The following is a 25,261-nucleotide window of genomic DNA, read 5'->3' as shown; positions in this document are numbered from 1 at the left end:
TAGAGGGCGTCAAAGCTAACCTACGAATTTTTAAATTTTTTTAGTGCACTGCTTCATTCAAACCTAAATAACTCACTTATTTGCATCACTCTGTATATGTAGTTACATCAGTGAATAGCCAGTAAAATGAGCTTTTTAAAAATATGGCAACAGTGGATTATTGAGTGAACCGTTTAGCCGCTAGAGGGCGTCAAAGTTAACCTACGAATGTTTTATTTTTTTGAGTGCACTGGTCTGTTTAAACCTAAATAACTCACTTATTTGCCTCACTCTGTATATATGTAGTTACGTCATTGGATAGCCAATGAAATGGGCTTTTCAAAGATATGGCAACATTGGATTATTTGGTAAACCGTTTAGCCGCTAGAGGGCGTCAAAGTTGACCTACAAAATTTTGAACTTTTTTAGTGCACTGGTTTGTTCAAACCTAAATAACTCACTTATTTGCCCCACTCTGTATATATGTAGTTACGTCAGTGGATAGCCAGTAAAATGAGCTTTTTAAAAATGTGGCAACATTGGATTATTTGGTAAACCGTTTAGCCGCTAGAGGGCGTCAAAGTTGACCTACAAAATTTTGAACTTTTTTAGTGCACTGGTTCATTAAAACCTAAATAACTCACTTATTTGCCTCACTCTGTATATATGTAGTTACACTAGTGAATAGCCAGTAAAATGGGCTTTTCAAAAATATGGCAACATTGGATTATTTGGTAAACCGTTTAGCCGCTAGAGGGCGTCAAAGTTAAACTACGAAATTTTGAACTTTTTCAGTGCACTGGTTCATTCTAACCTAAATAACTCACTTATTTGCCTCACTCTGTATATATGTAGTTATATCAGTGAATAGCCAATGAAATGGGCTTTTCAAAAATATGGCAACATTGGATTATTGAGTGAACCATTTAGCCGCTAGAGGGCGTCAAAGTTGACCAAAAAAATTTTGAATTTTTTAAGTGCACTGCTTCATTCAAACCTAAATAACTCACTTATTTGCCACACTCTGTATATATGTAGTTACGTCAGTGGATAGCCAGTAAAATGAGCTTTTTAAAAATGTGGCAACATTGGATTATTTGGTAAACCGTTTAGCCGCTAGAGGGCCTCAAAGTTAACCTACGAAATTTTGAACTTTTTTAGTGCACTGGTTCATTCTAACCTAAATAACTCACTTATTTGCCTCACTCTGTATATATGTAGTGACGTCAGTGGCTAGCCAGTAAAATGGGCTTTTTAAAAATGTGGCAACATTGGATTATTGAGTGAACCGTTTAGCCGCTAGAGGGCGTCAAAGTTGACCTACAAAATTTTGATTTTTTTTAGTGCACTGGTCTGTTCAATCCTGAATAACTCACTTATTTGCCTCACTCTGTATATATGTAGCTACATCAGTGGATAGCCAGTAAAATGTGCTTTTGAAAGATATGGCAACACTGGATTATTGAGTGAATCGTTTAGCCTCTAGAGGGCGTCAAAGTTAACCTACGAATTTTTGATTTTTTTGAGTGCACTGGTCTGTTTAAACCTAAATAACTCACTTATTTGCCTCACTGTGTATATATGTAGTTACGTCATTGGATAGCCAGTAAAATGGGCTTTCCAAAGATATGGCAACTTTGGATTCTTGAGTGAACCGTTTAGCCGCTAGAGGGCCTTAAAGTTAACCTACGAAATTTTGATTTTTTTGAGTGCACTGCTTCATTCAAACCTAAATAACTCACTTATTTGCATCACTCTGTATATATGTAGTTACGTCAGTGGATAGCTAATGAAATGGGCTTTTTAAAAATATGGCAACATTGGATTATCGGGTTAATCGTTTAGCCGCTAGAGGGAGTCAAAGTTAACCTACAAAATTTTGGACTTTTTTAGTGCACTGGTTTGTTCAAACCTAAATAACTCACTTATTTGCCTCACTCTGTATATATAGTTACATCAGTGGATAGCCAGTAAAATGGGCTTTTTAAAAATGTGGCAACATTGGATTATTTGGTAAACCGTTTAGCCGCTAGAGGGCGTCAAAGTTAACCTACAAAATTTTGAATTTTTTTACTGCACTGGTTTGTTCAAACCAAAATAACTCACTTATTTGCCTCACTCTGTATATATGTAGTTACATCAGTGAATAGCCAATGAAATGGGCTTTTCAAAGATATGGCAACATTGGATAATGTGGTGAACCGTTTAGCCGCTAGAGGGCGTCAAAGTTAACCTACGAAATTTTGAACTTTTTTAGTGCACTGGTTTGTTCAAACCTAAATAACTCACTTATTTGCCTCACTCTGTATATATGTAGTTACGTCATTGGATAGCCAATGAAATGGGCTTTTGAAAGATATGGCAACACTGGATTATCGGGTGAACTGTTTAGCCGCTAGAGGGCGTCAAAGTTGTCCTAAGAAATTTTGAACTTTTTTTAGTGCACTGGTTCATTCAAACCTAAATAACTCACTTATTTGCCACACCCTGTATAAAGTTTTATATATCAGTGTGTAGCCAATAAAATGGGCTTTTTAAAAATATGGCAACATTGGATTATTGAGTGAACCGTTTAGCCGCTAGAGGGCGTCAAAGTTGACCAAAAAAAATTTCAAATTTTTTAAGCGCACTGGTTCATTCAAACCTAAATAACTCACTTATCTGCCACACCCTGTATAAAGTTTTATATATCAGTGTGTAGCCAATAAAATGGGCTTTTTAAAAATATGGCAACATTGGATAATGTGGTGAACCGTTTAGCCGCTAGAGGGCGTCAAAGTTAACCTACGAAATTTTGAACTTTTTTAGTGCACTGGTTTGTTCAAACCTAAATAACTCACTTATTTGCCCCACTCTGTATATATGTAGTTACGTCAGTGGATAGCCAGTAAAATGAGCTTTTTAAAAATGTGGCAACATTGGATTATTTGGTAAACCGTTTAGCCGCTAGAGGGCGTCAAAGTTGACCTACAAAATTTTGAACTTTTTTAGTGCACTGGTTCATTAAAACCTAAATAACTCACTTATTTGCCTCACTCTGTATATATGTAGTTACACTAGTGAATAGCCAGTAAAATGGGCTTTTCAAAAATATGGCAACATTGGATTATTTGGTAAACCGTTTAGCCGCTAGAGGGCGTCAAAGTTAAACTACGAAATTTTGAACTTTTTCAGTGCACTGGTTCATTCTAACCTAAATAACTCACTTATTTGCCTCACTCTGTATATATGTAGTTATATCAGTGAATAGCCAATGAAATGGGCTTTTCAAAAATATGGCAACATTGGATTATTGAGTGAACCATTTAGCCGCTAGAGGGCGTCAAAGTTGACCAAAAAAATTTTGAATTTTTTAAGTGCACTGCTTCATTCAAACCTAAATAACTCACTTATTTGCCACACTCTGTATATATGTAGTTACGTCAGTGGATAGCCAGTAAAATGAGCTTTTTAAAAATGTGGCAACATTGGATTATTTGGTAAACCGTTTAGCCGCTAGAGGGCCTCAAAGTTAACCTACGAAATTTTGAACTTTTTTAGTGCACTGGTTCATTCTAACCTAAATAACTCACTTATTTGCCTCACTCTGTATATATGTAGTGACGTCAGTGGCTAGCCAGTAAAATGGGCTTTTTAAAAATGTGGCAACATTGGATTATTGAGTGAACCGTTTAGCCGCTAGAGGGCGTCAAAGTTGACCTACAAAATTTTGATTTTTTTTAGTGCACTGGTCTGTTCAATCCTGAATAACTCACTTATTTGCCTCACTCTGTATATATGTAGCTACATCAGTGGATAGCCAGTAAAATGTGCTTTTGAAAGATATGGCAACACTGGATTATTGAGTGAATCGTTTAGCCTCTAGAGGGCGTCAAAGTTAACCTACGAATTTTTGATTTTTTTGAGTGCACTGCTTCATTCAAACCTAAATAACTCACTTATTTGCCTCACTGTGTATATATGTAGTTACGTCATTGGATAGCCAGTAAAATGGGCTTTCCAAAGATATGGCAACATTGGATTCTTGAGTGAACCGTTTAGCCGCTAGAGGGCCTTAAAGTTAACCTACGAAATTTTGATTTTTTTGAGTGCACTGCTTCATTCAAACCTAAATAACTCACTTATTTGCATCACTCTGTATATATGTAGTTACGTCAGTGGATAGCTAATGAAATGGGCTTTTTAAAAATATGGCAACATTGGATTATCGGGTTAATCGTTTAGCCGCTAGAGGGAGTCAAAGTTAACCTACAAAATTTTGGACTTTTTTAGTGCACTGGTTTGTTCAAACCTAAATAACTCACTTATTTGCCTCACTCTGTATATATATAGTTACATCAGTGGATAGCCAGTAAAATGGGCTTTTTAAAAATGTGGCAACATTGGATTATTTGGTAAACCGTTTAGCCGCTAGAGGGCGTCAAAGTTAACCTACAAAATTTTGAATTTTTTTACTGCACTGGTTTGTTCAAACCAAAATAACTCACTTATTTGCCTCACTCTGTATATATGTAGTTACATCAGTGAATAGCCAATGAAATGGGCTTTTCAAAGATATGGCAACATTGGATAATGTGGTGAACCGTTTAGCCGCTAGAGGGCGTCAAAGTTAACCTACGAAATTTTGAACTTTTTTAGTGCACTGGTTTGTTCAAACCTAAATAACTCACTTATTTGCCTCACTCTGTATATATGTAGTTACGTCATTGGATAGCCAATGAAATGGGCTTTTGAAAGATATGGCAACACTGGATTATCGGGTGAATCGTTTAGCCGCTAGAGGGCGTCAAAGTTGACCTACAAAATTTTGATTTTTTTTAGTGCACTGGTCTGTTCAATCCTGAATAACTCGCTTATTTGCCTCACTCTGTATATATGTAGTGACGTCAGTGGATAGCCAGTAAAATGGGCTTTTTAAAAATGTGGCAACATTGGATTATTTGGTAAACCGTTTAGCCGCTAGAGGGCGTTAAAATTAACCTACAAAATTTTGAACTTTTTTAGTGCACTGGTTCATTCAAACCTAAATAACTCACTTATTTGCCACACCCTGTATAAAGTTTTATATATCAGTGTGTAGCCAATAAAATGGGCTTTTTAAAAATATGGCAACATTGGATTATTGAGTGAACCGTTTAGCCGCTAGAGGGCGTCAAAGTTGACCAAAAAAATTTTGAATTTTTTAAGTGCACTGGTTCATTCAAACCTAAATAACTCACTTATTTGCCACACCCTGTATAAAGTTTTATATATCAGTGTGTAGCCAATAAAACGGGCTTTTCAACGGTGTATAGCAACACCCTGTAGATTACTAACCGGTTCAGTAATAATCAGTTAAATCACTAGTGCAGGATTACTTTCGATGCAAATCAAAAATGAGTAACCGCGCACGATTTCCGGTCTTCGAGGCGCCGTTGCCAAATTGAACACATTGATATGTGGCAACATTGCCAATACCGGTCACTCGATTTTCATTAGAAAAACACGTCAAAACCATAATTAATGCTAAATAATGTTATTAAATGCGACCAGCTACTACGAATTGCATTTCATTTGTTTCAACGCCTACGCGACCAATACCGAATGCACTAATGACTTTATTAGAGTGTGGTTGCATCGGGTTTAACGTTTACCGTAACGCTAAAAACGTTATTTCATTCAGTTGTCGATGCGAAAATTTCGTCAACTTTGACGCCCTCTAGCGGCCAAACGGTGGCACTTAGCTGAGTCTGCTCGACGTCACGTGATAGCCCTGTTTATTAGCTTTCTTTTGTTTTCTGGTGTAGAAATACAGAATGTTTCAAATAAGCGAGTTATTCACGATTTTCTGGAAAAGTGCACGGAAATTTAGGTACCACCCCTAAAGTTTCTTGACAGTTTTAGTATTTAATTTTTTGAGGTTAAACGGTGCATGGTACCAAGAAAGTGTATGGAAGGTTAAAGTTGCCTACCATCACGGTACGTTTGAGGTAAAAATTTGTAAACCTCTAACTTGAAGCGTTTTCGAGATATTGATAAAAAACTACTAAAAAAATGAGAGTCAACTTTGACGCCCTCTAGCGGTCAAACGGTGGCACTTAGCTGAGTCTGCTCGACGTCACGTGATAGCCCTGTTTATTAGCTTTCTTTTGTTTTCTGGTGTAAAAATACAGAATGTTTCAAATAAGCGAGTTATGGACGATAAAATGAGAGTCAACTTTGACGCCCTCTAGCGGCCAAACAGTGACACTTAGCCGGGTCCTGTCAACGTCACGTGATAGCCCCATTCGTAAGCTTTCTTTTGTTTTCTGGTGTGTTTTACCAGAATGTTTCAAATAAGCGAGTTATGGACGATTGAACGGAACGGTGCCTTAAAATCATTAAGGCTCATTTTCGCCCGCCATTAACGCGATTTTCAATAATAAATCCCATATGTGTCCATAAAAGTTTCAAGCAAATTTCGACCTAATGTGTGATAGTCATTTTTTTTTAGTACAGTCAAAACAAATGCAACACGTGACGTCATCAGGTGTTAAAACAAGGTCGGCGAATCAAATCGAAAAGAATCTTTCGTGCCGACGCCGACGACGTCGAGCGTCGGTTTGGGGGACGGCGGGGGGAGAAGGGGAAAGGGGGGGGGGAGGGGAAAAAAGTACTAAAAAATGAGAGTCAACTTTGACGCCCTCTAGCGGCCAAACGGTGGCACTTAGCGACGTCCTGTCAACGTCACGTGATAGCCCCATTCGTAAACTTTCTTTTGTTTTCTGGTGTAAAAATACAGAATGTTTCAAATAAGCGAGTTATTCAAGATTTTCTGGAAAAGTGCACGGAAATTTAGGTACCACCCCTAAAGTTTCTTGACAGTTTTAGTTTTTAATTTTTCAAGGTCAAACGGTGCATGGTACCAAAAAAGTGTATGGAAGGTGAAAGTTGCCTACCATCACGGTACGTTTGTGGTAAAAATTTGTGAACCTCTAACTTGAAGCGTTTTCGAGATATTGAGAAAAAACTACTAAAAAATGAGAGTCAACTTTCACGCCCTCTAGCGGCCAAACGGTGAAACTTAGCGACGTCCTGTCACCGTCACGTGATAGCCCTGTTTATTAGCTTTCTTTTGTTTTCTGGTGTAAAAATACAGAATGTTTCAAATAAGCGAGTTATGGACGATAAAATGAGAGTCAACTTTGACGCCCTCTAGCGGCCAAACGGTGGCACTTAGCCGGGTCCTGTCAACGTCACGTGATAGTCCCATTCGTAAGCTTTCTTTTGTTTTCTGGTGTGTTTTACCAGAATGTTTCAAATAAGCGAGTTATGGACGATTGAACGGAACGGTGCACGGAAATCATTAAGGCTCATTTTCGCCCGTCATTAACGCGATTTTCAATTGTAAATCCCATATGTGTCCGTAAAAGTTTCAAGCAAATTTCGACCTAATGTGTGATAGTAATTTTTTCTTAGTACAGTCAAAACAAATGCAACACGTGACGTCATCAGGTGTTGAAACAAGGTCGGCGAATCAAATCGAAAAGAATCTTTCGTGCCGACGCCGACGACGTCGAGCGTCGGTTTGGGGGACGGCGGGAGGGGAAGGGGAAAGGAGGGGAGGGGAGGGGAATGGGGGGGAGGGGGGAAACGGGGCAAAAAACTGGAATTTCTTTCCGGGCTTTCCGCGTCTCGACCCTAACCTTACTCACGTGGCGTCGCGACGCCACCGCACGTGCACTTTCGCTCTCGACGACGCCGACGACGCCAAGGTCACGTGATTTTATTCCCCCCCCCCTCCCATTTATATTATATATATATATACACACAGAATTAAAGTAATTTGCGGATGACGTCACCGAGAGACAAGTGACATTTTTGTTGATGACGTCATTGCAATTTAATTTGATTTTTTCTGTATCAATGAATTGATTTTTAAATCACAATAGGTGCAATGTCGATTTTGTTGTCAAATTTTGACGTTATTTTGACAGTTGACATTATAGACTTTTTACGGTTGTCAAAAGACAATTTAAAGAGCTACATTTTGGTCAAAACTAGAGTGACGTAACTGTCAAAATGACAGAATTATGAGCTGTCAAAGTGAACCAAGTTTGAGTGACACCAATAGGTGCAATGTTGTTTTTATTGTCAAATTTTGACGTTATTTTGACTGTTGACGTTATAAACTTTTTGCGGTTGTCAAAAGGCAATTTACAGACCTACATTTTGGTCAAAACTGGAGTGACGTAACTGTTAAAATGACAGAATTATGAGGAGTCAAATTGAACCAAGTTTGAGTGACACCAACAAGTGCAATGTTGTCTTTATTGTCAAATTTTGACGTTATTTTGACAGTTGACATTATAAACTTTTTACGACTGTCAAAAGACAATTTAAATACCTACATTTTGGTCAAAACTGGAGTGACGTAGCTGTCAAAATGACAGAATTATTAGCAGTCAAAGTGAACCAAGTTTGAGTGACACCAACAAGTGCAATGCTGTTTTTATTGTCAATTTTTGACGTTATTTTGACAATTGACATTATACATTTTTTACGGTTGTCAAAATACAATTTAAAGAGCTACAATTGAGTCAAAACTAGAGTGACGTAACTGTCAAAATGACTGAATTATGAGCTGTCAAAGTGAACCAAGTTTGAGTGACACCAATAGGTGCAATGTTGTTTTTATTGTCAAATTTTGACGTTATTTTGACAGTTGACATTATAGACTTTTTACGGTTGTCAAAAGACAATTTAAATACCTACATTTTGGTCAAAACTAGAGTGACGTAACTGTCAAAATGACAGAATTATGAGCAGTCAAAGTGAACCAAGTTTGAGTGACACCAACAAGTGCAATGCTGTTTATATTGTCAAATTTTGACGTTATTTTGACAGTTGACATTATAGACTTTTTGCGGTTGTCAAAAGACAATTTAAATACCTACATTTTGGTCAAAACTAGAGTGACGTATCTGTCAAAATGACAGAATTATCAGCTGTCAAAGTGAACCAAGTTTAAGTGACACCAATAAGTGCAATGTTGTTTTTATTGTAAAATTTTGACGTTATTTTGACAGTTGACACTATATAACTTTTACGATTGTCAAAAGACAATTTACAGACCTACATTTTGGTCAAAACTGGAGTGACATACCTGTCAAAATGACAGAATTATAAGCAGTCAAAGTGAACCAAGTTTAAGTGACACCAATAAGTGCAATGTTGTTTTTATTGTCAAATTTTGACGTTATTTTGACAGTTGACGTTATACACTTTTTACGGTGGTCAAAAGACAATTTAAATACCTACATTTTGGTCAAAACTGAAGTAACGTAACTGTCAAAATGACAGAATTATTAGCTGTCAAAGTGAACCAAGTTTAAGTGACACCAATAAGTGCAATGTTGTTTTTATTGTCAAATTTTGACGTTATTTTGACAGTTGACACTATAGAATTTTTACGATTGTCAAAAGACAATTTACAGACCTACAATTTGGTCAAAACTGGAGTGACATACCTGTCAAAATGACTTAATTATCAGCTGTCAAATTGAACCAAGTTTGAGTGACACCAACAAGTGCAATTTTGTTTTTACTGTCAAATTTTGACGTTATTTTGACAATTGACATTATAGAATTTTTACGATTGTCAAAAGACAATTTACAGACCTACATTTTGGTCAAAACTAGAGTGACGTAACTGTCAAAATGACAGAATTATGAGCTGTCAAACTGAACCAAGTTTAAGTGACACCAACAAGTGCAATGTTGTTTTTATTGTCAAATTTTGACGTTATTTTGACAGTTGACACTATATAACTTTTACGATTGTCAAAAGACAATTTACAGACCTACATTTTGGTCAAAACTGAAGTAACGTAACTGTCAAAATGACAGAATTATGAGCTGTCAAAGTGAACCAAGTCGAGTGACACCAATAAGTGCAATGCTGTTTTTATTGTCAAATTTTGACGTTATTTTGACTGTTGACATTATAGACTTTTTACGGTTGTCAAAAGACAATTTAAAGAGCTACATTTTGGTCAAAACTAGAGGGACGTAACTGTCAAAATGACAGAATTATGAGCAGTCAAAGTGAACCAAGTTTGAGTGATACCAACAAGTGCAATGTTGTTTTTATTGTCAAATTTTGACGTTATTTTGACAGTTGACACTATATAACTTTTACGATTGTCAAAAGACAATTTACAGACCTACATTTTGGTCAAAACTGAAGTAACGTAACTGTCAAAATGACAGAATTATGAGCTGTCAAAGTGAACCAAGTCGAGTGACACCAATAAGTGCAATGCTGTTTTTATTGTCAAATTTTGACGTTATTTTGACTGTTGACATTATAGACTTTTTACGGTTGTCAAAAGACAATTTAAAGAGCTACATTTTGGTCAAAACTAGAGGGACGTAACTGTCAAAATGACAGAATTATGAGCAGTCAAAGTGAACCAAGTTTGAGTGATACCAACAAGTGCAATGTTGTTTTTTTTTGTCAAATTTTGACGTTATTTTGACAGTTGACACTATATAACTTTTACGATTGTCAAAAGACAATTTACAGACCTACATTTTGGTCAAAACTAGAGTGACGTAACTGTCGAAATGATTGAATTATTAGCTGTCAAAGTGAACCAAGTTTGAGTGACACCAACAAGTGCAATGCTGTTTGTATTGTCAAATTTTGACGTTATTTTGACAGTTGACATTATAGACTTTTTACGGTTGTCAAAAGACAATTTAAATACCTACATTTTGGTCAAAACTGGAGTGACGTAACTGTCAAAATGACAGATTTATGAGCAGTCAAATTGAACCAAGTTTGAGTGACACCAACAAGTGCAATACTGTTGTTATTGTCAAATTTTGACGTTATTTTGACATTATAGACTTTTTACGGTTGTCAAAAGACAATTTAAATACCTACATTTTGGTCAAAACTGGAGTGACGTAGCTGTCAAAATGACAGAATTATGAGCAGTCAAAGTGAACCAAGTTTGAGTGACACCAACAAGTGCAATGCTGTTGTTATTGTCAATTTTTGACGTTATTTTGACAGTTGACATTATAGACTTTTTACGGTTGTCAAAAGACAATTTAAATACCTACAATTTGGTCAAAACTGGAGTGACGTAGCTGTCAAAATGACTGAATTATCAGCTGTCAAAGTGAACCAAGTTTGAGTGACACCAATAAGTGCAATGCTGTTTTTATTGTCAAATTTTGACGTTATTTTGACAGTTGACACTATATAACTTTTACGATTGTCAAAAGACAATTTACAGACCTACATTTTGGTCAAAACTAGAGTGACGTAACTGTCAAAATGACAGAATTATTAGCTGTCAAAGTGAACCAAGTTTAAGTGACACCAATAAGTGCAATGTTGTTTTTATTGTCAAATTTTGACGTTATTTTGACTGTTGACATTATAGACTTTTTACGGTTGTCAAAAGACAATTTAAAGAGCTACATTTTGGTCAAAACTAGAGTGACGTAACTGTCAAAATGACTAAAATATTAGCTGTCAAAATGAACCAAGTTTGAGTGACACCAACAAGTGCAATACTGTTTGTATTGTCAAATTTTGACGTTATTTTGACAGTTAACTTTGTGGACTTTTTACCACTGTCAAAAGACAATTTAAATACCTACATTTTGGTCAAAACTAGAGTGACGTAACTGTCAAAATGACAGAATTATGAGCAGTCAAAGTAAAAGTACCAAGAAACTCGTAGTCCTGTCATTTTGTCAGTTTGAAGGTTCCAGTTTTGACCGGATAAACGTCCTGTGAATTCACTTTTGACAGACCCAAGTTGTTTATACGACAATCTGTCAAATAACGTCACAATTTGACAGTAACAACAAGTAAGCAGCGGTACAAATTTCGGTGTTGTCAAGCTCATTTTGACAGCTCATAACTTCGTTATTTTGACAGCTATGGAGGTCTAGTTTTGACCAAATTAACGCCCGTTCAATTGACTTTTGACAGACCCAATTTGTTTGCACGTCAAACTGTCAAATAACGTCACAATTTGACAGTAAATACAATCAATGGGTTTGCAAAAATTCGTGTTGTTACTCCCAGTTTGACAGCTCGTAACTCTGTCATTTTGACAGTTATTAAGGTGCAGTTTGGACCAAATTAAAGCCCTTTCATTTGACTTTTGACAGACCCAATTTGTTTGCACGTCAAACTGTCAAAATAACGTCACAATTTGACAGTAAATACAATCAATGGGTTTGCAAAAATTCGTGTTGTTACTCCCAGTTTGACAGCTCGTAACTCTGTTATTTTGACAGTTATTGAGGTGCAGTTTGGACCAAATTAAAGCCCGTTCAATTGACTTTTGACAGACCCAATTTGTTTGCACGTCAAACTGTCAAATAACGTCACAATTTGACAGTAAATACAATCAATAGGTTTGCAAAAATTCGTGTTGTTACTCCCAGTTTGACAGCTCGTAACTCTGTCATTTTGACAGTTATTGAGGTGCAGTTTGGACCAAATTAAAGCCCGTTCAATTGACTTTTGACACACACAAATTGTGCGTCAGTTGATGACGTCATTGCCAATTAATTTGATTTTCTCTGTACATACAATTACTATTGTTCTCACCCGTTTTCATTAATTGTTTGGTATAGGCGGGGGGTGGTTTTAACGGTTTCCCTTCCCCCCCAGTTTCGTTTTTTCGACCATCATCGGGGATTAATTGCCCCATGGAGCACGGGTGGATAATAAAAGAGTGCGTGACCGAAACAAAAGACTGTAGAGGCTGAATGGGGTTGAATAATCAATTAAAAGTCAGCTGGTTACCCCCTTACAAAAGGGGGTTGAACGAAATAGGGGTGAGGGAGACGTCAAAAGCCGAAATTTTCCTATTTTTAGTGGTGAAAAAAATTTCTGACTTTGACGCCCTCTAGCGGCCAAACGGAAGCGCTTACCACCATGTTTAGTCACATTTTTGGAAAGCCCATAGTTTGGACTATCTTTTACTTTCAGTGACATTTTGACGTAACTTGTCAAATAACCGAGTTAGTAACGGTTAAAGCGCGAAGTGTCACAATCACTCTTCTTGGCTGACAGGTGTGACTTTAACGCGCTCTAGCGGCCAAACGGTGACACTTACCAGGTCATGTGATCATATTTTTGGAAAGCTCACAGTCTGATCTATCTTTGACATTCAGTGACTTTGTGACGTCACTCTTCGAATAACGAAGTTATTCAAGGTCAAAGCAGAAAGTGTCAAAGTGACTGTTTTGATTTGGCAGGTGTGACTTTAACGCCCTCTAGCGGCCAAACGGTGACACTTACCAGGTCATGTGATCATATTTTTGGAAACCTCACAGTCTGGACTATCTTTGACATTCAGTGACTTTGTGACGTCACTCTTCGAATAACAAAGTTATTAAAGGTCAAAGCAGGAAGTATCAAAGTCACTGTTTTGATTTGGCAGGTGTGACTTTGACGCCCTCTAGCGGCCAAACAGTGACACTTACCAGGTCATGTGATCATATTTTTGGAAAGCTCACAGTCTGCACTATCTTTGACATTCAGTGACTTTTTGACGTCACTCTTCGAATAACAAAGTTATTCAATGTCAAAGAAGTAAGTGTCATTTTGGTCTGACAGACGTGACTTTGACGCGCTCTAGCGGCCAAACGGTGACACTTACCAGGTCATGTGATCATATTTTTGGAAACCTCACAGTCTGGACTATCTTTGACATTCAGTGACTTTTTGACGTCACTCTTCGAATAACAAAGTTATTCAATGTCAAAGAAGTAAGTGTCATTTTGGTCTGACAGACGTGACTTTGACGCGCTCTAGCGGCCAAACGGTGACACTTACCAGGTCATGTGATCATATTTTTGGAAACCTCACAGTCTGGACTATCTTTGACATTCAGTGACTTTGTGACGTCACTCTTCGAATAACGAAGTTATTCAAGGTCAAAGCAGGAAGTGTCAAAGTGACTGTTTTGATTTGACAGGTGTGACTTTAACGCCCTCTAGCGGCCAAACGGTGACACTTACCAGGTCATGTGATCATATTTTTGGAAACCTCACAGTCTGGACTATCTTTGACATTCAGTGACTTTGTGACGTCACTCTTCGAATAACGAAGTTATTCAAGGTCAAAGCAGGAAGTGTCAAAGTGACTGTTTTGATTTGACAGGTGTGACTTTAACGCCCTCTAGCGGCCAAACGGTGACACTTACCAGATCATGTGATCATATTTTTGGAAAGCTCACAGTCTGGACTATCTTTGACATTCAGTGACTTTGTGACGTCACTCTTCGAATAACCAAGTTATTCAAGGTCAAAGCGAAAAGTGTCAAAGTCACCGTTTCGGTTTGTCAAAGTCCACTTTGACAGCTCGTAACTCTGTCATTTTGACAGTTACAAGGTTCTGGTTTTGACCGGATTGAAGCCCTTGAAATTCTCTACAAAACCGTGCCAAAAACTCTACCAATCACAGTGAAACACCCTGTATAATTTGAATTTTACTGGGTGTTTACTTTTCTTTTACTCCAACCACTTATTTTAAAGTTTGACAGCTGTCAAATACAGAATATCCCCTAAATTATGACAGTTTCGGTCAATCGACACGACCAGCTAATAATTCTCCCAATTCCACAACAAATGTCATATTTGTCAAAAAAAAACAGGTTTGACAGCTGTCACATTATGACATTTTAGTCAAAATCCATGGGTTAGGTGTCAAATTACGTTACGTAAAAATGGGGGCAAATTACGACAATTTTGACGGCTGTCAAACGTCAAAAATTGTGTGTCACTTTTGACAGCTGTCAAATGTCAATTTTTTTTTTTTTTTTTTGCAGACGAATCAGGATGCGAGGCTGATATGGCCGAAGGCAGCGTGGAGGAGGAAAACGGCGAAATGTTGGGCCCCTCGGGGGCCACAATGTCGTTGCGCGTGCCCACAATTCCCGCTCATTTATCCGTCAAAGATGAGGTGAGTTTTGTTTGATTTTTTCGGGGAAAAACCGCGGTCAATAAGGCGCAAATTGCCTCGAAGCAATTTGCGCTTTTAACGGGATTTCCCGTAAAAAGCAGTGGTCCTGGCAAGCGAAAATAACCCTTAAGTGGGTTAGAATAGTTTTTTTAAAATATCTCGCTTAGGAGTGGGTTTAGAGAAAAATTGCTCTCTTGCATTCTTGTAGAGAATTAAATTTCCTACACCTTTGCTTCTGTAAGTTTTTTTGGTAAGGGTACTCACAAAAAAGTTAGGAGGAAATTAAAAATTTCATGATTAACCGATATGGTTATAACAGTTTATTTTGCAAATATCTCAGTAAGGAGTGCTTTTAGGAAAACATTTATTTTTGACATTCTTGTAGATAATTAAATTTCCTACAACTTTGCTTCTGTAAGTTTTTTTGAGAAGGGTACTCACAAAAAAGTTAGGAAGAAATAAAAAATTTCATGATAACCGATACGGTTATAATAGTTTTTTTTGTAAATATCTCAGTAAGGGGTGCTTTTAGAAAAAAATTGCTTCCTTACATTCTTGTAGAGAATTAAATTTCCTACAACTTTGCTTGTGTAAGTTTTTTTAGTAAGTGTACTCACAGAAAAGTTAGGAGGAAATAAAAAATTTCATGATAACCGATACGGTTATAATAGTTTTTTTTGTAAATATCTCAGTAAGGAGTGCTTTTAGGAAAAAATTTCTTCCTTACATTTTTGTAGAGAATTAAATTTTCTACAACTTTACTTCTTTAAGTTTTTTTGGTAAGGGTACTCACAAAAAAGTTAGGAGAAAATATAATTTTTCCTGATAACCGATATGGTTATAATAGTTTTTTTTGCAAATATCTCAGTAAGGAGTGCGTTTAGGAAAAAATTGCTTCCTTACATTTTTGTAGAGAATTACATTTCCTACAACTTTGCTTCTGTAAGTTTTTTTGAGAAGGGTACTCACAAAAAAGTTAGGAGGAAATAACCATTTTCATGATTAACCGATAGGTTATAATAGTATTTTTTGCAAATATCTCAGTAAGAAGTGCTTTTAGGAAAAAATTGCTTCCTTACATTTTTGTAGAGAATTACATTTCCTACAACTTTGCTTCTGTAAGTTTTTTTGGTAAGGGTACTCACAAAAAAGTTAGGAGGAAATAAAAAATTTCATGATTAACCGATACGGTTATAATAGTTTTTTTTTGCAAATATCTCAGTAAGGAGTGCTTTAAGGAAAAAATTTCTTCCCTACATTTTTATAGAGAATTAAATTTTCTACAACTTTTCTTCTGTAAGATTTTTTGGTAAGTGTACTCACAAAAAAGTTAGGAGGAAATAAAGTTTTTCATGATAACCGACACGGTTATAATAGTTTTTTTTTTGCAAATAATTCAGTAAGGAGTGCTTTTAGGAAAAAATTGATTTCTGACATTTTTGTAGAGAATTAAATTTCCTACAACTTTGCTTCTGTAAGTTTTTTTGGTAACTTTACCCAGAAAAAAGCTAGAGTGAAGTAAAGTTTTTCCTGATAAATAATCTGTCAGTTAAGTTATTCAGTGTCCTTTTCTACTACACTCCTGGTTTTTCGCCCATCTCTGTTTTTTTTTCAATTTTTCGCTGTCATTTGAACTCTAATTTTGACAGTTGTCAGTAACTGTCAAAACTGTCAAAATTTTTTTTAATTAACTCAAGCTGAAATTACGGTTTAAAGGACAGTCCGCGACAAAATTGCTTGTAAAACCCCCTTGGAGTGGAAAAATGACAGTTTTAAGCACATTTTTGGAATCCTCATTAAATTTCCCATCTAATGACGCAAAAAACATTACAAAATCAGGTACAGTCAGTGAGAAAAGCGGTGTCAAAGTTTGAACTGCCAGAAACACAGTTTGAAAGGACAGTCCGCGACAAAATCGCCTGTAAAACCCACTTAGAGGAGGAAAATGACAGTTTTAAGCACATTTTTGGAATCCTCATTAAATTTCCTATCCAATGACGTAAAAAGCATTACAAAATCGGGTACAGTCAGGGAGAAAAGCGGGGTCAAAATTTGAACTGTCAGAAACACAGTTTGAAAAGACAGTCAGAGACAAAATCACTTGTAAAACCCACTTGGAGTGAGAAAATGACAGTTTGAAGCACATTTTTGGAATCCTCATTAAATTTCCTATTTAATGAAGCAAAAAACATTACAAAATTAAGTACAGTCAAGGAGAAAAAGGGTGTCAAAGTTTGAACTGTCAGAAACACAGTTTGAAAAGACAGTCCGGGACAAAATAGCCTGTAAAACCCACCTGGAGTGGGAAAATGAGAGTTTTAAGCACATTTTTGGAATCCTCATTAAATTTCCCATCTAATGACGCAAAAAACATTACAAAATTAGGTACAGTCAGGGAGAAAAAGGGTGTCAAAGTTTGAACTGTCAAAAACACAGTTTGAAAGGACAGTCCGCGACAAAATCGCCTGTAAAATCCACTTCCAGTGGAAAAATGTCAGTTTTAAGCACATTTTTGGAATCCTCATTAAATTTCCTATCCAATCACACAAAAAACATTACAAAATCAGGTACAGTTAGGGAGAAAAGCGGTGTCAAAGTTTGAACTGACAGAAACACATTTTGAAAAAACAGTCCGCGACAAAATCGCATGTAAAACCCACTTAGAGGAGGAAAATGACAGTTTTAAGCACATTTTTGGAATCCTCATTAAATTTCCTATCCAATGACGTAAGAAAACATTACAAAATTATGTACAGTCAGGGAGAAAAGCGATGTCAAAGTTTGAACTGTCAGAAATCCAGTTTGAAAAGACAGTTCGTGACAAAATCGCCTGTAAAACCCACTTGGAGTAGGAAAATGACAGTTTTAAGCACATTTTTGGAATTCCCATTAAATTTCCTATCCAATGACGCAAAAAACATTACAAAATCAGCTACAGTCAGGGAGAAAAGCGGTGTCAAAGTTTTAAATGTCAGAAACACAGTTTGAAAAGACAGTCAGGGACAAAATCGCCTGTAAAACCCACTTGGAGTGAGAAAATGACAGTTTAAAGCACATTTTTGGAATTCTCATTAAATTTCCCATCCAGTGACGTAAAAAAACACAAAAAAAAAACGGTACAGTCAGGGAGAAAAGCGCTGTCAAAGTTTGAACTGCAAATATGTTAGCACAGTCCTGTCAGTTTTTAGGAAATAACTCAGTTAGGAAGCCCGATAGGGCGGAAAGTTACTGAAGTGACTTTGTAGGGAATGAAATTCCCTACAACTTTACCTCTTTACGCTTTTTTGCTAACTCGCCAAATAAGCGAGTTACGGGGGGTTGAATGTGCAAAAAATTGTAGCTCGGCTACATTTCATTTCGGTCGAAATTCCCTTGAAACGAAACGCCGTTTAAATGGGATTTCCCATTAAAACGCCGATTAATTTCAAGCAAAAATCGACTTAACGTCCAATCAAATTTTTTCGTGTCATTCTGGTCGTGTAATTAGCCGAACTTTCACGAACCACCCTCGTTAATTACGGTTTTAACCGAAAAAAACCATCAAAACCAAGGCTTGCTACGACTTATAGCCGGATTGCATGTTGCCAAACTGCTCATTAAATCCGAAAAAGATAAGAAATCTGCAGATTTTAAAGTTTCGTCGATTCCTTTGGTAGATTACGCCTAATTTACCCTTAATTCGTTTGTAGGTTATAATTATAACCTAAAAATGTCCACAAAGGGTTAATTTAGGGATTATGACCGAATGGCATGTTTTGCATTCAAAAATTCACCCTGTCCCTACAGGGTGAGATACACGGCTGAAATTTACACGAGCGGTGGAATTAAAGTGTGTTGTACTAGTGTACAAAGTTTCGTTTTGATCGGATCATCAGGAGCTGAGCTACAGGGTGGACAATTTCTTGTAATTTCCACCCCCCGTAACTCGCTTATTTGGCGAGTTAGCAAAATAGTGTAAAGAGGTAAAGTTGTAGGGAATTTCATTCCCTACAAAGTCACTTCAATAACTTTCGGCCCTATCGGGCTTCCTAACCGAGTTATTTTCTAAAAACTGACAGGATTGTGCTAACATATTTGTAGTTCAAACTTTGACAGCGCTTTGACCCTGACTGTACAGGATTTTTTAGTGTTTTTCTAAGTTAGTGGATAGGAAATTTAATAAGGATTCGAAAAATGTGCTTAAAACTGTCATTTTCCCACTACAAGTGGGTTTGACAGGAGATTTTGTCGCGGACTGTCCTTTCAAACTGTGTTTCTGACAGTTAAAACTTTGACACCGCTTTTCTCTCTGACTGTACCTAATTTTGTAATGCTTTTTACGTCATTGGATGGGAAATTTAATGGGGATTCCAAAAATGTGCTTAAAACTGTCATTTTTCCACTCCAAGTGGATTTTACAGGCGATTTTGTCGCGGACTGTCCTTTCAAATTGTGTTTCTGACAGTCAAAACTTTGACAACGCTTTTCTCCCTGACTGTACCTGATTTTGTAATGTTTTTTTACGTCATTGGATGGGAAATTTCGTGAGAATTCCAAAAATGTACTTAAAACTGTCATTTTCCCATTCCAAGTGTGTTTTACACGTGATTTTGTCCCTGACTGTCTTTTCAAACTGTGTTTCTGACAGTTCAAACTTTGACACCGCTTTTATCCCTGACTGTATCTAATTTTGTAATGTTTTTTTACGTCATTGCATGGGAAATTTAATGAGGATTCCAAAAATGTGCTTAAAACTGTCATTTTCCCACTCCAAGTGGGTTTTACAGGCGATTTTGTCACGGACTGTTCTATCTAACTGTGTTTCTGACAGCTCACATTTTGACACCACTTTTCTCTCTGACTGTATCGGATTTTGTAATGCTTCTTACGTCATTGGATAGGAAATTTAATGAGGATTCCAAAAATGTGCTTAAAACTGTCATTTTCCCACTGCAAGTGGGTTTTACAGGCGATTTTGTTGCGGACTGTCCTTTCAAACTGTGTTTCTGGCAATTCAAATTGTGACACCGCTTTTTTCCCTGACTGTACCTGAATTTGTAATGTCTTTTACGTCATTAGATGGGAAATTTAACGAGGATTCCAAAAATGTACTTAAAACTGTTATTTTCCCACTCCAAGTGGGTTTTACACGTGATTTTGTCCCGGACTGTCTTTTCAAACTGTGTTTCTGACAGCTCAAATTTTGACACCACTTTTCTCCCTGACTGTATCGGATTTTGTAATGCTTCTTACGTCATTGGATAGGAAATTTAATGAGAATTCCAAAAATGTGCTTAAAACTGTCATTTTCCCACTCCAAGTGGGTTTTACACGTGATTTTGTCTCTGACTGTCTTTTCAAACTGTGTTTCTGGCAGTTCAAACTTTGACACCGTTTTTCTCCCTGACTGTACCTAATTTTGTAATGTTTTTTTACGTCATTAGATGGGAAATTTAATGGAGATTCCAAAAATGTGCTTAAAACTGTCATTTTTCCACTCCAAGTGGGTTTTACACGTGATTGTGTCGCGGACTGTCCTTTCAAACTGTGTTTCTGACAGTTCAAACTTTGACACCGCTTTTGTCCCTGACTGTACCTGAGTTTGTAATGTCTTTTACGTCATTAGATGGGAAATTTAATAAGGATTCCAAAAATGTACTTAAAACTGTTATTTTCCCACTCCAAGTGGGTTTTACACGTGATTTTGTCTCTGACTGTCTTTTCAAACTGTGTTTCTGGCAGTTCAAACTTTGACACCGCTTTTCTCCCTGACTGTACCGAATTTTGTAATGTTTTTTTATGTCATTAAATAGGTAATTTAGTAAGGATTCTAAAAATGTACTTTAAACAGCCATTTTCTCACTCCAAGTGGGTTTTACAGCCGATTTTGTCACGGACTGTCCTTGTCGATTAAACCGTAACTTCAACTTGGGTTAAGTTTCAGAAAAAGAGTCTGGACAGTGTTGGAAATGTCTAAAAAGTGTTTCAAAGCCAAAAACTAGCAAAAAAAACTTTTTAACATTAAAAAAAGTGAAAAAAATCAAAATTGGTAAATTTTACAAAAAATGTCTAGAAAGTGTTCAAAATGTCTAATTAGTGTTTCAAAGTGAAAAACTCGCAAAAACACTCTCAGACAATAAAAAAAAAGTGAATTAAGGTAAATTTCACAAAAAAATGCCTAGAAAGTGTTCAAAATGTCTAATTAGTGTTCCTCTGTGTTAAATCAAAAAAAAAAAATCACCAAAAAACGTCACGTATGACGTAATTCCAGTGCGTAAACAACCACTTTTCGCACACGGAATGCGAAAAATCCACATAACCAATTAACGGAGCGAATCGAACCACATTTTACCAAATAATAGAGAGGTTCAGCACCGTTCGCCACCATTTCAACGTCACGTTACCGGTGCGATATCTCTCTAATATCATATTTTTCCTTTCTACCGCCATTAAGTCTTAAATTATATATCCACTACGGTTAATTAAATAATTAAAATCTAATATTAATTATATATGACCAAATCGGATTTCTAATTTCATCATCATATTCCAAGCCAAGCAAATGCATTAATAATTGCTGCTGTCGGTCGTGTTTTGTTTTTTTCTGACATAAATTACGTTCCTAAGACGCTATTTTGTTGATTTGAAACGATTTTGAACGGTTTTGGTGGCTCGAACACTAATTAGACATCGTCAGACACTAATTAGACATCTACGACACTTTTAAGACAGCTTTTATCGCAGTGAAACCTTTTCAAGAATTTATTTTCTTAAGTTGTATTTTTTGGTGCCATTTACTGTTTTCAGTTTGCTGAAACACTAATTAGACATCTACGACACTTTTAAGATTTTTTTTCTGGAAATCACAATTTTTTAAATCCAAAACAGTTCTGAGACTGACGCTTTTGCGTTTAAACGATTTGAACACTAATTAGGCATCGTTGGACACTAATTAGACATCTACGACACTTTTAAGACATTTTTTTCCTGGACATCCGGATTTTTTAATCAAAACACTTTTGAAATAGAAGCAATAGTGTTTCAACGTTACGAACACTAAATAGACATCGTCGAACACTAATTAGACATCTACGACACTTTTAAGACATTTTTTCTGGAAATCACAATTTTTTAAATCCAAAACAGTTCTGAGACTGACGCTTTTGCGTTTAAACGATTTGAACACTAATTAGGCATCGTTGGACACTAATTAGACATCTACGACACTTTTAAGACATTTTTTTCCTGGACATCCGGATTTTTTACTCAAAACACTTTTGAAATAGAAGCAATTGTGTTTCAACGTTACGAACACTAAATAGACATCGTCGAACACTAATTAGACATCTACGACACTTTTAAGATTTTTTTTCTGGAAATCACAATTTTTTAAATCCAAAACAGTTCTGAAACTGACGCTTTTGTGTTTCAACGATTTGAACACTAATTAGGCATCGTCGAACACTAATTAGACATCTACGACACTTTTAAGACATTTTTTCTGGGCATCCGGATTTTTTAATCAAAACACTTTTGAAATAGAAGCAATTGTGTTTCAACGATTTGAACACTAATTAGGCATCGTCGAACACTAATTAGACATCTACGACACTTTTAAGACATTTTTTTCCTGGACATCCGGATTTTTTACTCAAAACACTTTTGAAATAGAAGCAATTGTGTTTCAACGTTACGAACACTAAATAGACATCGTCGGACACTAATTAGACATCTACGACACTTTTAAGACATTTTTTTCCTGGACATCCGGATTTTTTAATCAAAACACTTTTGAAATAGAAGCAATTGTGTTTCAACGTTACGAACACTAAATAGACATCGTCGAACACTAATTAGACATCTACGACACTTTTAAGACATTTTTTTCCTGGACATCCGGATTTTTTACTCAAAACACTTTTGAAATAGAAGCAATAGTGTTTTAACGTTACGAACACTAAATAGACATCGTCGAACACTAATTAGACATCTACGACACTTTTAAGACATTTTTTTCCTGGACATCCGGATTTTTTACTCAAAACACTTTTGAAATAGAAGCAATAGTGTTTTAACGTTACGAACACTAAATAGACATCGTCGGACACTAATTAGACATCTACGACACTTTTAAGACATTTTTTTCCTGGACATCCGGATTTTTTAATCAAAACACTTTTGAAATAGAAGCAATTGTGTTTCAACGTTACGAACACTAAATAGACATCGTCGAACACTAATTAGACATCTACGACACTTTTAAGATTTTTTTTCTGGAAATCACAATTTTTTAAATCCAAAACAGTTTTGAAACTGACGCTTTTGTGTTTCAACGATTTGAACACTAATTAGGCATCGTCGAACACTAATTAGACATCTACGACACTTTTAAGACATTTTTTCTGGAAATCACAATTTTTTAAATCCAAAACAGTTCTGAGACTGACGCTTTTGCGTTTAAACGATTTGAACACTAATTAGGCATCGTTGGACACTAATTAGACATCTACGACACTTTTAAGACATTTTTTTCCTGGACATCCGGATTTTTTACTCAAAACACTTTTGAAATAGAAGCAATTGTGTTTCAACGTTACGAACACTAAATAAACATCGTTGGACACTAATTAGACATCTACGACACTTTTAAGATTTTTTTTCTGGAAATCACAATTTTTTAAATCCAAAACAGTTTTGAAACTGACGCTTTTGTGTTTCAACGATTTGAACACTAATTAGGCATCGTCGAACACTAATTAGACATCTACGACACTTTTAAGATTTTTTTTCTGGAAATCACAATTTTTTAAATCCAAAACAGTTCTGAGACTGACGCTTTTGTGTTTCAACGATTTGAACACTAATTAGGCATCGTTGGACACTAATTAGACATCTACGACACTTTTAAGACATTTTTTTCCTGGACATCCGGATTTTTTACTCAAAACACTTTTGAAATAGAAGCAATAGTGTTTTAACGTTTCGGACACTAAATAGACATCGTCGAACACTAATTAGACATCTACGACACTTTTAAGATTTTTTTTCTGGAAATCACAATTTTTTAAATCCAAAACAGTTTTGAAACTGACGCTTTTGTGTTTCAACGTTTCGGACACTAATTAGATGTCGTCGAACACTAATTAGACATCTATGACACTTTGAACTGACAGAAACACAGTTTGAAAGGACAGTCAAGGACAAAATCGCTTGTAAAACATACTTGGAGTAGAAAAGTGACAGTTTTAAGCACATTTTTGGAATCCTCATCAAATTTCCTATCCAATAACATGGAAAAACACTAAAAAATTCAGTACAGTCAGGTAGAAAAATAAAGTTAAAGTTTGAACTGACAGAAACGCAGTTTAAAAGGACAGTCAAAGACAAAATCGTTTGTAAAACACACTTGTAGTGGAAAAGTGACAGTTTTAAGCACATTTTTGGAATCCTCATCAAATTTCCTATCCAATAACATGGAAAAACACTAAAAAATTAAGTACAGTCAGGTAGAAAAATAAAGTTAAAGTTTGAACTGACAGAAACGCAGTTTAAAAGGACAGTCAAAGACAAAATCGTTTGTAAAACACACTTGTAGTGGAAAAGTGACAGTTTTAAGCACATTTTTGGAATCCTCATTAAATTTCCTATCCAATAACATGGAAAAACACTAAAAAATGAAGTACAGTCAGGTAGAAAAACGAAGTCAAAATTTGAACTGACAGAAACACAGCTTGAAAGGACAGCTAGGGACAAAACCGCTTGTAAAACACACTTGGAGAGGAAAAGTGACAAATTTAAGCACATTTTTGGAATCCTCATTAAATTTCCTATCCAATAACCTAAAAAAACACTAAAAAATTAAGTACAGTCAGGTAGAAAAATAAAGTTAAAGTTTGAACTGACAGAAACGCAGTTTGAAAGGACAGTCAAGGACAAAATCGCTTGTAAAACACACTTAGAGTGGAAAAGTGACAGTTTTAAGCACATTTTTGGAATCCTCATTAAATTTCCTATCCAATAACCTAAAAAAACACTAAAAAATTAAGTACAGTCAGGTGGAAAAATAAAGTTAAAATTTCACCTGACAAAAACACAATTTGAAAGGACAGTCAAGGACAAAATGGCTTGTAAAACTCACTTGCAGTGGAAAAGTGACAGTTTTAGGCACATTTTTGGAATCCTCATCAAATTTCCTATCCAATAACATGGAAAAACACTAAAAAATTAAGTACAGTCAGGTAGAAAAATAAAGTTAAAGTTTGAACTGACAGAAACGCAGTTTGAAAGGACAGTCAAGGACAAAATCGCTTGTAAAACACACTTAGAGTGGAAAAGTGACAG

At 36.0% G+C, this 25,261-nt stretch overlaps 1 protein-coding gene across 4 annotated transcripts in view; it reads left to right on the top strand.

The window, feature by feature from the left end:
* pdm3 (POU-domain protein pdm3) overlaps positions 1 to 25,261 on the top strand; it is a 149,455-nt gene that overhangs the window by 30,143 nt on the left and 94,051 nt on the right. For all 4 annotated transcript variants that reach the window (XM_081990381.1, XM_081990383.1, XM_081990380.1 and 1 more), the window contains exon 2: positions 14,808 to 14,941. In XM_081990381.1, the coding sequence (XP_081846507.1) occupies positions 14,831 to 14,941 (111 nt within the window). In that variant the 5' untranslated portion in view covers positions 14,808 to 14,830. The remainder of the gene's footprint in view (positions 1 to 14,807; positions 14,942 to 25,261) is intronic.

Source organism: Ips typographus, linkage group LG12 (assembly GCF_016097725.1).
Source record: "Ips typographus isolate SLU linkage group LG12, UJ_Ityp_2.0, whole genome shotgun sequence".
Taxonomy (NCBI): domain Eukaryota; kingdom Metazoa; phylum Arthropoda; class Insecta; order Coleoptera; family Curculionidae; genus Ips; species Ips typographus.
Note: the sequence above shows the minus strand (reverse complement) of the source record. Positions and strands in the feature narration are given on the sequence as shown.